A 15,219-nucleotide genomic window follows, 5' to 3' on the forward strand; every position below is an offset into this window, starting at 1 on the left:
CTTAAGTATTAAATCATTATTTTAAATCAGACTTATTAGCATAATCTGTTGAAACCTGTTGTTGTAATCATTGTGAAAAGACCAAAGATTTGCCCTTACTGTTTTAATATGCAAACTTGAAAAAAAAAATCATGATCAACAAGAAATTATAGAATTATAGAAGATAAACCAAAAGTAGAGGAAAAAAGTAATATACTAAATGAAAACTGTGCATCTGACATATTAAAGTTTATATAAAGTTGTTACCTTAAAGAGGCGCCTGATGACTCCATCCAGGACATCCCATTTGGTTTTCCCACTCACACCGATTGATCCGATGAGGTATTCCTGACACAGTTTATCCTGGAACTAGTAAAGACAGTGATATTACAATGTAATGTTCCTCAATAAATAAGTAGTAATGCACATGTCTTGTATTTTCAGTTGAACAAATAACAAATTTGACATTTCATGAATCATAATAATCTGTACACAAGATGTAAAATTATTGTTGAAATTAATGAAACAGGATGTCAAATGCCAGTAGTAGCAAGACACTCCACCCACATTGCCTAGTGTAAATGTGTAGGGCTCGATGGCGCAGATTGGCAGCAATAGTGGCTACAATAGTAACTTACCACTACAAAGTGTGGAGTGAACGAATAATGCATGAAACTAAAGCAAGTTTGAGCATATGGAAAAGCTCTATATAAGACTAATGCATTGTCATTATTAATAAATGGTGTAAAACAGTGTTTCTCAAACTGTGGTATGTGAGCTCCTTCAGGTGGTTCTTGGACAGCTCTTCAATTTGTGGATTTTCCAAATTTAGAGTCTTTTTAATCAATTTTTTTGGATTTTTTTTGTTGTTTAGAACTACAGTGTAAATTATCTTGTGCATTATAGACCTGGTTTAGATCTCATACTTCTCAGAAATCCAAATCTTTTCTTTCGTGTACTTGATGTGAAAGGTTTTAGAGCCACTGGTGTAAAACAAATATTACTGCTAGTACAGGTATTTAAAAGACATTAATATGCATCTCTCACATAACACTTCTCTGACCTTGGTGGTCTTGGGCGTGCTGAAGATGGACACCACGATCCTCACACTTCGACCTTCTTTGCGCAGGTTTCCCTCGAAGCTGTCATCTAACAGAAAAGCGTCTGTTAAGAACACACAGTTTGGTTTTAATCCTCCATCTCAGACACTCAGGGCCTGTGGCATTTCTGCTGCTGCGCAAATAAACAAACTCTATAGGAGTCATGCTTTTCAGAGATGAGAACTGCTTAGGCACCCATTTCTACCCTGCATCTGTAATGCAAATTGTGACAAATGGAATTGAACTGTAGATAAGGTTTTATAGCATACCATGTAAGAAAAACAAGGAAGCCTGACTGCATTGAAAATAATAGCTTAGTAAAACACTATTATTATTCATCCCTGTTTTTTTAAACTATTTTAGAATTGGTATTTCATAATATAAAGGACACATGATGTAAAGTTCTTTTACCCTCTCTCTCTAAATATATCTCACACAAGTACATACTGACCTGACATGATGCTGTCTGTGATGTTGAGGTTGTTGAGGGACAGCCCCAGACTCTGCCTTGAGGAGGAGGACGAGGTGCTGGAGGTCTCTGAGGGGGGCCGTGCTGCTTTCACTGGAGTGGCTACGGGAGTTGCATTTCCACTGGACTTTAAACGATCATTCTCTGCTTTCAACGTCTCAATCTCATTCTGGTGAAAACATGAAAAAGACATGATTATCCAATCAGAAAGCAGAGTGAGCCTCACATGAGTCTCTCATTTGGGTTGCCAGTTTCAATGCCTAATCGAGTCTAATCTGTTTAAACCTAAAAGGAATCTCTCTGATCTGAATTCTCATTACCTAAACTCCAGCACCTGCAGCCAGTCATTAATCAGTGCTAGTGCAGCATCTGCAGCTCTGGATGTTGTGAGCTTTCACATGACGTCTGTCCATATACTGAGAATGAGAAAAACTTGTATGTTTCCCCTGTCTGTAGGTTAAGGCTCTGGTAACCCAGGTTCAGTTGGGACTGTATTTGTAATTGGTAAGAAAGCAGACTACATACGGTTCCTTTGAACTAATCTCAATTGTAATTACTACAATATCTCCTCTTCTAATCAGCAATCATCGCTTTCTGACTGATTCCTGTAAAAATAATACTAAGCTAAATTGCATATAAGTATGTTACAAGCATACAAGTATATTTCTCCTTCGAATTAAGTGAAGAAACTGCAGACAGTAGAATATAATGTGCCCAAATTGAATGAGATATTTCCATTGTGAGTTGAAATGACTTAACCTCCAGCAGAGTGACCACCTGGTCGGCTCAACGCGTGGGGACAGGATAAACCCCTCCCCTTTGCTGGAGCCTTACATAGATAGATAGATAGAGATAGAGTGACCAATGAATATTTAACCAGTTTCATTTAAGAAGCAGTACCTAGTATTAGAGCAAAAGTAAGACAATTCCAGCAAGAAATCGTAAAAAGTTATTCAAAATTCCGCACATTCATTCACCAAAATATGACAAAATATGAAATGGGTTGACAGTGATTTAGTGCATTCAGCCGTGCACCGTTATTTCAGATGGTTTTAGAGGCATTAGGGGCTATAAGCTGTCTGATCTGTGAAAATGTTTCATGCTGAAGGTTAAAGTGAGATAAAAAATAGAACATGACTCTGAATGTGAGAAACGGATGCCTAGATTTACCCAGACATGTAGGTGCAAATGTGACAGACTTTCGGATTGGTTTTTAAGAGTAAAGAGTGATAATGCATTTCAACATACCTCCAAATACTATTGGACAGTCACGGGGCTGTATTTCGGTATTTAGAACTGTTACTTGATTACTTAGAATTAGACCTTGCTGACGATAACAAATAAGGCTAACATCACACAGTACAGTACACAGTATCCAGTACTTTTGGTATTTCAAAAGTTTGGAAATCTCCTGTTAGCACTTTACATGTTTTTGACTGTTCAAACACAGAAATTCTGCCAATAAAGGTGCATCATCATTCCTCTTAGGGATCAAGGGTGACTAAGAGTCTATAAATAATATTTTATTCCAAAATGTGATGTTGAGGTCACTTTGATTACCCCCTTGAAACTCAGTGAAAAATGTATTTTCATTATTTACTACTTTTACTACAGAAAGTACCATATTTATTATCTTTACATAACTAGTATTTTGATTGTAGTATTTTTGAGTAATCCTATATTGTCCTACAAGTCCTTGTCCTTTAAGGTAAATTGTATTAATTTACATTCTCTCTGTCAGAAAAGATATTGAACCTCGGTGTGCTCACATGTTAAGGTTGCAAGATTAATTGAAATCAAATCAAAATCACTATTTTGAGTGGACACACTTTGCAAATCGCAAACGTAGCAACTATTTACATCTTTTTATCTAAAAAACTCCTAACCCTGTGGTTTAGACTTTGCAAACATTCTTTATTCAATCATTCTTTATTAAATTAAATGATCAGGTAATATTTCAGTCACATATTAATGTTTCTGTTTAAAATGTCCACTTTGTCCACTAATCCAATGAATAAAACATAAATTGTAATCCTAAATGCAATGCTTGTCAGAAAAATCACCAAAAACATTCAGCCCTACATGTACTGCATGTAGGGATGTTGTGGGTACCTGCATGCGGTTCATGGCCTCCCTGATCTGGTCGAGGTGGTGGGCGGAGCTCAGAGCCTCCAGTCTGATGTCAGTGAGTTTGAGCTCCTTCTCTCTCAGCTCGTTCTTCAACTGCAGAATTGTCTCTGCCTCTGCCTCTGTGCACTCACACAACCTACAGGGTTCATCATGCACAAGCACATACACACAGGGTAATACTTTAGCATACTTCAGCTTATGATGATTAAAGGAGAGATTTCTGTTAATGTAAAGGGATTAAGTAGATGTGCTAAAGAGGAGAAGCCACAGTTAGTGTTGTGAAGTTGTGAATGGAGATAGACGAGACAGCAGATCCCTCCATAGATCCACTGCCTGTTACATCACAAATGCTCATGCTGTGAAATAGCACACATTCTATTTTTTAGTTCACTAAACTGTCAGTGCAGGTGCTCAGCTGTGAACCTAACTACAAGCAAGTACAAAACCTGCCTTTCATTTTAAAGGTGCACTATGTTATTTTTTTGGTGGTGGTTTTGCCGCCTGCTTGTCTCGTAGAGATGTAACGGTAATTGCTTTGCTGGGAAGGTTCTGTAGAATGGCATTAAACTTGTTTATGTTGCATTTATTCACTTAACATATATTTTTTTTACAGAAATACCTAAAAATATTTTAATTCTTGTGTGAGTCCATGGAGATAAATAAGCTTAATGCAATACTGTGGAACAATCCAGAAATAACATCTCCATGGAGACAAGAATGTGGTGGACCCTCCCTCAGAGTTACATTGTGCACCTTTAATTAGCAGTGGCAGGTGTCAATTTCTCAAAATCACTGGTCAAAATCACTGTGTGTTAAATGCAAGCCCATTACCCTGATCATGTAATAAACCTACAAATCTCAGCACGCCAACCAAGTGAAAAATGTAGACTGTATGAAGCCTTTCTAAACCCAAGTACTTTTTTTCAAATTGTCTGTGAACACAAGTTATTATTGAGATGAATTTGATCCTTTTTATTTCTCTGTCAAAGCCACACCATGCGTCAGTGCACACAGCCCTTTTACCGTGATCTGTGCTTGTATACCACGTGACCACTGGGCTTTTTCTTTGGCGTCCACAGAAGAGAGGATGTGCTATCACAAAAACACTTTCTACAGCAGGAAGAAAGGAGGAGGAGCAGAGGAAAGGAGAGGTGGAAGGTAAAAGAAAAATAAGATAAAGTTCAACAGAAAAAGAAAAATAAGACATGTACAAAAATAGGAATGCACAAAAGTTCCTATGTAACTGTATGGTTTCATTGAAAACGTCATTATTTGCTACAACATAATTTCTCAGTCTGGAAGAAGAAATAAATACTTATCTGTAGTATATACAGAACAATAAGTATTCACTAATAGAAGTTCTAACACTACAACAACATTACAGATTACCACAAGGAAGCTGCATATGCCCTCTTTTATTCATAAATTAATAAATGTTTCACTTAATCTTAAACCTTACCACCACTACTACTGCTACTGCTACTAGTACTCCAATTACTACTACAACTACTGCTATTACTACTACTACTGCTACAACATCTATTATTACACTAACTGCTACTAATGCAACTACCTCTACTATGATGAAAACTACAACTGCTTCAGTTACTTTCACAACCACTATGATTACTACTACTACAGCTATTATGACAACAAAAACTACTACTACTACTGTTACTACTTGTATCCTATGGAATTGTGAGGTACCCTGCAATTAACATTTTCATTTATTTATCTGACATTTTACATTTTTCCATTTTGTTAAAATTATTTGGCATACTAAATGGTATATTATAATAGGATATTTCACATTGTGAAACCAAAAGGTCAAACTCAAATATAAATACATATATGTTCATATACTCTAAACATACTCAGTGGTTGAGGGAGAGGAGCGTAGTGTAGCAATGCTGCCTTGTCTGTTATCATGCTGCATTTTGGGCGAAGAAGGCAGAGAATCACTCATCTCCTCCATCTCATCATGAGCTGACTGGGACTTCGTCTTCTTCTTACTGAACGCGTGCTTGAATGAACTGCGTAACTGCAAAAACACAACATTCACATTGAAAATTAGTGTCTCCAAAGTAATATTATAGGCATATTAGAGAGGTTATTAGAAACGGGGAGTCAGTCCGTGCTGTTTCCAAGCAATGATCACTGATTTAGAAAGGGGAGAAGAGGGAGGAAAGTAGAGGCAAGTAAGTAAAAAGGCAGGTGTTAAAGAAGGCAGCCATGTTGGAATTCCTGTAAGCACAGATCAACAGGCGTCAAAATGAAGAGAGCTGATTTTATAAAGATATAGGCTATGGAAAAACTGATGCCTATTCATTATATTAAATATTAAATATTAGATGATGATGTGTTCTTTTTGGTGATAATACACTGTATAACAATTAATAAACAACAAACCAAATGAAAAACATAATTTTTTTTGAGAGTTATCCAACAGACATTTTCAACTTCCAGTGTTGTAGGCTAGTGTGTGTAATGTTTGGGTTTGCATCTTGTGTATATTTTCCAAATAAGTTGTCAAATAACCATTGTAGCCTGTGCATAACACAGAGTAAATAAATTCATGTTTTAAATCTGTTCCTCCTACCTCTGTGTGACGCTGTATATATCATAACATTATATGCAATTAGCTGCCCTATATAAGGAGGGCAAAAAGGAGAAGAAGAATAAGTGACTTCTATGACAAAGTAATGGTTCATCCTGCTATTTATTTGTTGCAGCACATGTTATTATACTGTCAATTTTCAAAAATGGTTTACTGGGATTATCCTGCTATTTTTGTTATTGTATCTGTGGCATAAAGCTGTTTCAATATTATTGTTTATTGGAGTATCTATAATATACTGTATCAGTATCTCTGTGGTGATACCATGCTTCAAAATGTGTTAGTGTGACAGATGTACAGTTGACCATGACCTAGGAGTGCTGTATCTGCGTGTGTATTGTGGATGGCTAATAAATAATGTGGAGTGTGAGTATTCTGGAGTCTTAGCTGACCTTGTATAGAGCAAGTTTTGGCCTCTGCAGTGGCCCTCAGTTAGCTTGAATATTACAGCTATCAATTACATACAATTCATTGCACCATCTTCATTTTGCTGTAACTCGTTGCTAGCTTTAGCCATATAATCTTTGTGAAACCAGCCAAAGATAAAAATAGGAAAATAGAGGGATGGGCTGGGTCATTGTATCCATGCTGATCATTCTGAAGAGAGAGGATGATTTGGGGGGAGGAAAAGAAAGAGGGAGCAAAACAATGGAGGGATTTAAAGGCACAAAGCAGAGAGAGGAAGCAGCAGAGACATAGACTGACCTGAGCAGGAATGGAGTCTGCCACCTGAAGAACAGCAAAGTGTTAAAGACACCAAATTTAACCTAATATCCCCTAATTCAATGTAAGTCATGCAATACAATCTACATTCACTTAAAAGTGGGTAGAGTAAGCATCTGTACTATACTATAACTAAATTTGATCTATCTCTGCACACAGAGTATAAAGTTTTAAACACTGAATTTTTACAGCCATTTTGTATTATATTTTGTATTACCTGATAGGGTTGTCAAAAATGTCAAAAATCAGATACTAATCGTTATTAAAACTAGTATCAAAACTAGATACTCACTTCAGCAGATATTTATACTAAAAAGCCACATTCACAGGATAGAGAAAGCTTTACAATGAGCTGGAGCTTTATCAAAACAAGTATAAGACCACATAGTCTAGCATACGCCCAAGGGCCACTACCTATAACCTACCTAGATGACTGAGGAATTATAAAGCCCTATGGTAAAATAAAGGAAATTACTATGAGTTAATGCTGAAAGTCACATTCTATTGTCTAAAAAAAGAGTGATTTTAATTATCACAATGGTATCGGAATTGGTATCTAGTCTATTCATTAGTGTAAGAATTGAGTTTGAAATTTTAGTGTTGTAACAACACTAATACCTAGTGTTATGGAATATCTGTTGTTAATATGAAATGCGTATGGTGCAATTTTCAACTAACAAAAATGTATGTTCCCCTCCCCGAACCACCACCTTAACTTGGTGGAGGGGTTTGAGCACCCGAATGATCCCGGGAGCTATGTTGTCGGGGGCTTAATGCCCCTGGTAGGGTCACCCATGGCAAACAGGTCCTTGGAGATGGGTCTGACTAAGAGCAGTTCAGAAGCCCCACATGAAGAAAAATCCAACAAGGCCAGTTACGTCGCCTGGACTGGCGTTACCGGGGCCTCACCCTGGAGCCAGGCCTGGGGTAGGTGCTCGGCGGCGAGCGCCTAGTGGTCGGGCCTTTCCCCATGGGGCCCGGCTGGGCTCAGCCCGAAGGAACGATGTGAGGCCATCCTCCCGTGGACCCACCACCTGCGGGAGGAGAGAGAGAGATCCGGGCGGCAGTCGAAGGCGGGGACCTCGACGACCGGATCTTCGGACATGGAGACTAGCTCTGGGGACATGGAATGTCACCTCGTTGGGGGGGAAGGAGCCTGAGCTTGTGCGGGAGGTTGAGCGCTATCGGCTAGATATAGTCGGCCTCACCTCCACGCACAGCTTGGGCTCTGGAACCCAACTCCGTGAGAGGGGTTGGACTCTCCATTTCTATGTTGTTGCCTGCAGGGAGAGGCGGCAAGCTGGTGTGGGCTTGCTTATTGCCCCGCAGCTCAGCCGCCACGTGTTGGAGTTCACTCCGGTGAACGAGAGGGTCGCTTCCCTGCGCCTTCGGGTCGGGGACAGGTCTCTCACTGTTGTGTCAGCCTACGGGCCAAACAGCAGTGCAGAGTACCCGGCCTTCTTGGAGTCCCTGGGAGGGGTACTAGACAGTGCACGAATCAGGGACTCCGTTGTTGTCCTGGGGGACTTCAATGCCCATGTAGGTAATGACAGTGACACTTGGAGGGGTGTGATTGGGAGGAATGGCCTCCCCGATCTGAACCCGAGTGGTGTTTTGTTATTGGACTTCTGTGCCAGTCACAGTTTGTCCATAACAAACACCATGTTTGAGCACAAGGGTGTCCATCGGTGCACGTGGCACCAGGACACTCTAGGTCAGACATCGATGATCGACTTTGTTGTCGTGTCATCTGATCTCCGGCCACGTGTCTTGGACACTCGGGTGAAGAGAGGGGCTGAGCTGTCAACTGATCACCACCTGATGGTGAGTTGGATCCGCTGGCGGAGGAGGAAGCCGGACAGACCTGGCAGGCCCAAGGTTGTGAGGATCTGCTGGGAAGGTCTGGGGGAGCCCTCTGTCGGAGGAGTCTTCAACTCACACCTCCGGGAGAGCTTCTCCCTGATCCCTGGGAGCGTGGGGACATGGACTCTGAGTGGGCCATGTTCTCCACCTCTATTGTTGATGTGGCCACTCGTAGTTTTGGTCGTAAGGTCTGCAGTGCTTGTCGTCGCAACAATCCTCGAACCCGGTGGTGGACACTGGAAGTAAGGGATGCCGTCAGGCTGAAGAAGGAGTCCTATTGAGCCTTTTTGGCTCGTGGGACTCCTGAGGCAGCTGATGAGTACCGGCGGGCCAAGCGTGCCACGGCTCGTGCGGTCACAGAGGCAAAAACTCGGGGTTGGGAGGAGTTCGGGGAGGCCATAGAGGAGGATTATCGAATGGCCTCAAAGAGATTCTGGCAAACCATCCGACGCCTCAGGAGGGGGAAGCAGTGCTTCACCAACACTGTTTACAGTGCGGGTGGAGAGCTGCTGACCTTGACTGGGGATGCTGTCAGGCGGTGGAAGGAATACTTTGAGGATCTCCTCAATCCCATTGTCACGTCTTCCGAATAGGAGGCAGAAACTGGGGACCCGGAGGCGGACTCGTCCATCACCCTGGCTGAAGTCACCGAGGTGGTTGACAAGCTCCTCGGTGGCAAGGCTCTGGGGGTGGACGAGATCTGTCCTGAGTACCTCAAGTCTCTGGATGTTGTTGGGCTGTCTTGGCTGACACGTCTCAACAACATCGCGTGGTGGTCGGGGACAGTACCTGTGGAATGGCAGACCGGGGTGGTGGTCCCTCTGTATAAGAAGGGGGACCGGAGGGTGTGTTCCAATTACAGGGGACTCACTCCTCAGCCTTCCCGGTAAGGTCTATTCCAGGGTACTGGAGAGAAGAATCCGACCAATAGTCAAACCTCGGATTCAAGAGGAGCAGTGTGGTTTTTGTCCTGGTTGCGGAACACTGGACCAGCTCTATACTCTCCATCGGGTCCTTGAGGGTTCATGGGAGTTTGCCCAACCAGTCCACATGTGTTTTGTGGATCTGGAGAAAGCATTCGACCGTGTCCCTCGTGGTGTCCTTTGGAGGGTGCTCTGGGAGTATGGGGTCCGGGGCTCTTTGCTAAGGGCTGTCCGGTCCCTGTATGACCGGAGCAGGAGCTGTGTTCGCATTGCCGGCAGTAAGTCAGACCTGTACCCGGTGCAAGTTGGACTCCGCCAGGGCTGTCCTTTGTCACCGGTTCTGTTCATTATATTTATGAACAGAATTTCTAGGCGCAGCCAGGGGCTGGAGGGGGTCTGGTTTGGGAACCACAGGATGGTATTGTAGTGATAGGTAGTTGTGAATCCAAGTGATTAACATGGGATCCACTCCAATCACCTTCAGCTTTCCTCTCAGAATTTGAGGTTTGATTGTATTGAAGGTACTAGTGAAGTCAAAGAACATGAGTCTAACATACCCCCCTGTCCCATCCAGGAACGAGAGAGTTTTGTGTAACATGTATAAGACCGCATCATCCACCCCCATTTTCTCCTGATAGGCAAACTGTAATGGGTCCACAGCTTGCTGCACCTGTGGTTTGAGAATCCGAAGTAAAAGACTCTCAAAAGTCTTCATAATGACAGACGTCGAGACCACTGGTCTGTAGTCCTTTATCCCTGTCGGCCTCCCTACTTTAGGGACCAGAACAATGCATGACGTTTTCCACCGGACTGGGACTTGTCCAGTACGAAGACTCTGGTTGAAAATAGTTTTAAGAGGCAGGGCCAACTCGGACGCACACTCCTTGAGGAGCCTAGGTGCTACCCCATCAGGACCAGCAGACTTCCGAGGATGCAGTCTGCGTAGCTCAGCATGCATTTCATCAACAGAGAAGCCACGAGCAGCAGAGGTGTAACAGCCACCGTGTGGAGCAGAGCAGGGCACAGCAGCAGAGGTGGAGCAGCCGCCGGGTGGAGCAGAGCCGGGCACAGCAGCAGAGGTGGAACAGCTGCCAGGTATGGTCATGAGCTCTGGGTAATGACTGAAAGGACAAGGTCGTGGATACAAGCGGCTGAAATGGGTTTCCTCCGTAGGGTGGCTGGGCGCACCCTAGGGATAGGGTGAGGAGCTCGGTCACACGGGAGGAGCTCGGAGTAGAGCAGCTGCTCCTACACGTCGAGAGGAACCAGTTGAGGTGGCTCGGTCATCTGCTCAGGATGCCTCCTGGACACCTCCCTAGGGAGGTGTTCTGGGCATGTCCCACCGGGAGGAGGCCCCAGGGAAGACCCAGGACACGCTGGAGGGACTATGTCTCTCGGCTGGCCTGGGAACGCCTTGGGGTCCCACCTGAGGAGCTGGAGGACGTGACCGGAGTGAGGGAAGTCTGGGAGTCCCTGCTTAGACTGCTGCCCCCGCGACCCGGCTCCAGATAAGTGGAAGAATATGGATGGATGGATGGAAAAATTTATGTTGTATACATGCTTGTTATACATCTGGTTCATTTGCAGTTTAAAATATATTTTCCAAACAGGTTGTACAATTTGTATTAAATAGTTTGAATGCTTTATAGGAGATAGAGAAAAATATCTATGTAAAATTTCATACTACACACAAACTATACTTTTTTTTTTTTTTTTTTTTTTTTAAACCAGCAGTTGATTTAATATTAATATAAATCTCATTTGTAAACAAAGCACTTAAACATAGAAAGCTTTCATATTACATTTAACATTAAGCAGTTACAGAGATTACATAAATAACAGAAGTATATAATGTTTTGTGCAAGGAACATATTACTGAATTGTTATTGGATTCCAGTTAATTATGCAGACAGCCTCAGAGCAAAGTATGTCCATTAATGTAACATTGTTTACATGTGTTTGAATAGGCAGCTAGCCTGTATTAGAATCCACTGACAGACATACAGTGAGGCAAATAAGTATTTGAACACCCTGTGATTTTGCAAGTTCTCCCACATAGAAATCATGGAGGGGTCTGAAATTTTCATCTTAGGTGCATGTCCACTGTGAGAGACAATCTAAAAAGAAAATCTGGAAATCACATTGTATGATTTTTAAAAAATAATTTATTTGTATGTTACTGCTGCAAATAAGTATTTGAAGACCTGAGAAAATCAATATCAATATTTGGTACAGTAGCTTTTGTTTGCAATTACAGAGGACAAACATTTCCTGTAGTTTTTCACCAGGTTTGTACACACTGCAGAAGGGATTTTGGCCCACTTCTCCATACAGATCTTCTCTAGATCAGTCAGGTTTCTGGGCTGTCGCTGAGAAACACAGAGTTTGAGCTCTCTCCAAAGATTTTCTATTGGGTTTAGGTCTGGAGACTGGCTAGGCCAGTCCAGAACCTTGATATGCCTCTTACGGAGCCACTCCTTGGTTATCCTGGCTGTGTGCTTCAGGTCATTGTCATGTTGGAAGACCCAACCACAACCCATCTTCAATTCTCTAACTGAGCATTGAAGATGGGCCCCGGTCATCCTCTCCTGAATACAGTGCAGTCGTCCTGTCCCATGTGCAGAAAAACACCCCCAAAGCTTGATGCTACCACCTCCATGCTTCACACTAGGGATGGTGTTCTTTGGATGGTACTCATCATTCTTCTTCCTCCAAACACGGCGAGTGGAATTAAGACCAAAATGTTCTATTTTGGTCTCATCTGACTACATGACTTTCTCCCATGACTCCTCTGGATCATCCAAATGGCCAGTGGCAAACTTAACATGGGCCTGGACATGCTGCTGCTGATTTAAGCAGGAGAACCTTCCATGCCATGCATGATTTTAAACCATGACGTCTTAGTGTATTACTAACAGTAACCTTGTAAACGGTGGTCCCAGCTCTTTTCAGGTCATTGATCAGCTCCTCTCGTGTAGTTCTGGGTTGATTCCTTACCTTTCTAAGGAGCATTGAGACTCCTTGAGGTGAGATCTTGCATGGAGGGAGATTGACAGTCATGTTTAGCTTCTTCCACTTTCTAATAATTGCTCCAACAATGGATCTTTTTCACCAAGCTGCTTGGCAATTGCCCCGTAGCCCTTTCCGGCCTTGCGGAGGTCTACAATTTAGTTTTTGTTCGTTGGTCTTGGCCATGTTAGTAGTTGGAGTCTTACTGATTGTATGGGGTGGACAGGTGTCTTTATGCAGCTAACAACCTCAAACAGGTGCTTCCAATTTAGGATAATAAGTGGAGTGGAGGTGGACTTTTTAAAGGTGGACTAACAGGTCTATGAGGGTCAGAATTCTAGTGGATAGACAAGTGTTCAAATACTTATTTGCAGCAGTAACATACAAATAAATTATTTTTAAAAATCATACAATGTAATTTCCCCCTCCCCGAACCGCCACCTTACCGTGGTGGAGGGGTTTGAGCACCCGAATGATCCTGGGAGCGATGTTGTCGGGGGCTTCATGCCCCTGGTAGGGTCACCCATGGCAAACAGGTCCTGGGAGACGGGTCTGACTAAGAGCGGTTCAGAAGCCCATCATGAAGAGAAATCCAACGAGGCCGTTTACGTCGCCCCGACTGGCGTTACCGGGGCCCCACCCTGGAGCCAGGCCTGGGGTGGGTGCTCGGCAGCGAGCGCCTGGTGGCCGGGCCTTTCCCCACGGGGCCCGGTCGGGCCCAGCCCGAAGAAACGACGTGGGGCCGTCCTCCCGTGGACCCACCACCTGCGGGAGGAGCCATGAGGGGCGGGTGCGGAGAGATCCGGGTAGCAGTCGAAGGCGGGGACCTCGACGACCGGATCTCCGGACATGGAGACTAGCTCTGGGGACATGGAATGTCACCTCGCTGGGGGGGAAGGAGCCTGAGCTTGTGCGGGAGGTTGAGCGTTACCGGCTAGATATAGTCGGCCTCACCTCCACACACAGCTTGGGCTCTGGAACCCATCTTCTTGAGAGGGGTTGGACTCTCCATTTCTCTGGCGTTGCCCGCGGGGAGCGGCGGCGAGCTGGTGTGGGCTTGCTCATTGCCCCACAGCTCAGCCGCTGCGTGTTGGGGTTCACTCCGGTGAACGAGAGGGTCGCGTCCCTGCGCCTTCGGGTCGGGGACAGGTCTCTCACTGTTGTGTCGGCCTACGGGCCAAACAGCAGTGCAGAGTACCCGGCCTTCTTGGAGTCCCTGGGAGGGGTACTAGACAGTGCACCAACCGGGGACTCCGTTGTTCTCCTGGGGGACTTCAACGCCCATGTGGGTAACGACAGTGACACTTGGAGGGGCGTGATTGGGAGGAACGGCCTCCCCGATCTGAACCCGAGCGGTGTTTTGTTATTGGACTTCTGTGCTAGCCACAGCTTGTCCATAACAAACACCATGTTCGAGCACAAGGGTGTCCATCGGTGCATGTGGCACCAGGACACTCTAGGTCGGAGGTCGATGATCGACTTTGTTGTCGTGTCATCTGACCTCCGACCGCGTGTCTTGGACACTCGGGTGAAGAGAGGGGCTGAGCTGTCAACTGATCACCACCTGGTGGTGAGTTGGATCCGCTGGCGGAGGAGGAAGCCGGACAGACCTGCAGGCCCAAGCGTATTGTGAGGGTCTGCTGGGAACGTCTGGCGGAGCCCTCCGTCAGGGGGGTCTTCAACTCCCACCTCCGGGAGAGCTTCTCCCTGATCCCGGGGGAGGTTGGAGACATGGACTCCGAGTGGGCCATGTTCTCCACCTCTATTGTTGATGCGGCTGCTCGTAGCTGTGGTCGTAAGGTCTGTGGTGCTTGTCGCGGCGGCAATCCCCGAACCCGGTGGTGGACACCGGAAGTAAGGGATGCCGTCAAGCTGAAGAAGGAGTCCTATCGAGCCTTGTTGGCTCGTGGGACTCCTGAGGCAGCTGATGAGTACCGGCAGGCCAAGCGTGCCGCGGCTCGGGCAGTCGCAGAGGCAAAAACTCGGGGTTGGGAGGAGTTCGGGGAGGCCATGGAGGAGGACTATCGGACGGCCTCAAAGAGATTCTGGCAAACCGTCCGACGCCTCAGGAGGGGAAAGCAGTGCTTCACCAACACTGTTTACAGTGCGGGTGGAGAGCTGCTGACCTCGACTGGGGATGTTGTCGGGCGGTGGAAGGAATACTTTGAGGATCTCCTCAATCCCACTGTCACGTCTTCCGAGGAGGAAGCAGAAACTGGGGACCCAGAGACCGGAGCAGGAGCTGTGTTCGCATTGCCGGCAGTAAGTCAGACCTGTTCCCAGTGCATGTTGGACTCCGCCAGGGCTGCCCTTTGTCACCGGTTCTGTTCATTATATTTATGGACAGAATTTCTAGGCGCAGCCAGGGGCCGGAGGGGGCCTGGTTTGGGAACCACAGGATTTCAT

At 44.8% G+C, this 15,219-nt stretch overlaps 1 protein-coding gene across 5 annotated transcripts in view; it reads right to left on the reverse strand.

The window, feature by feature from the left end:
* nav3 (neuron navigator 3) overlaps positions 1 to 15,219 on the reverse strand; it is a 460,146-nt gene that overhangs the window by 28,709 nt on the left and 416,218 nt on the right. For 3 of the 5 annotated variants that reach the window (XM_055225660.1, XM_055225659.1, XM_055225656.1), the window contains 6 exons: positions 7,001 to 7,024; positions 5,553 to 5,719; positions 3,661 to 3,814; positions 1,531 to 1,717; positions 1,043 to 1,143; positions 247 to 348 (listed from right to left, as the gene is read on the reverse strand). In XM_055225660.1, coding sequence (XP_055081635.1) covers positions 247 to 348; positions 1,043 to 1,143; positions 1,531 to 1,717; positions 3,661 to 3,814; positions 5,553 to 5,719; positions 7,001 to 7,024 — 735 coding nt within the window. The remainder of the gene's footprint in view (positions 1 to 246; positions 349 to 1,042; positions 1,144 to 1,530; positions 1,718 to 3,660; positions 3,815 to 5,552; positions 5,720 to 7,000; positions 7,025 to 15,219) is intronic. The other 2 variants (XM_055225658.1, XM_055225657.1) reach the window with 2 other exon arrangements.

Source organism: Periophthalmus magnuspinnatus, chromosome 12 (genome assembly GCF_009829125.3).
Source record: "Periophthalmus magnuspinnatus isolate fPerMag1 chromosome 12, fPerMag1.2.pri, whole genome shotgun sequence".
In the NCBI taxonomy this organism is placed as follows: domain Eukaryota; kingdom Metazoa; phylum Chordata; class Actinopteri; order Gobiiformes; family Gobiidae; genus Periophthalmus; species Periophthalmus magnuspinnatus.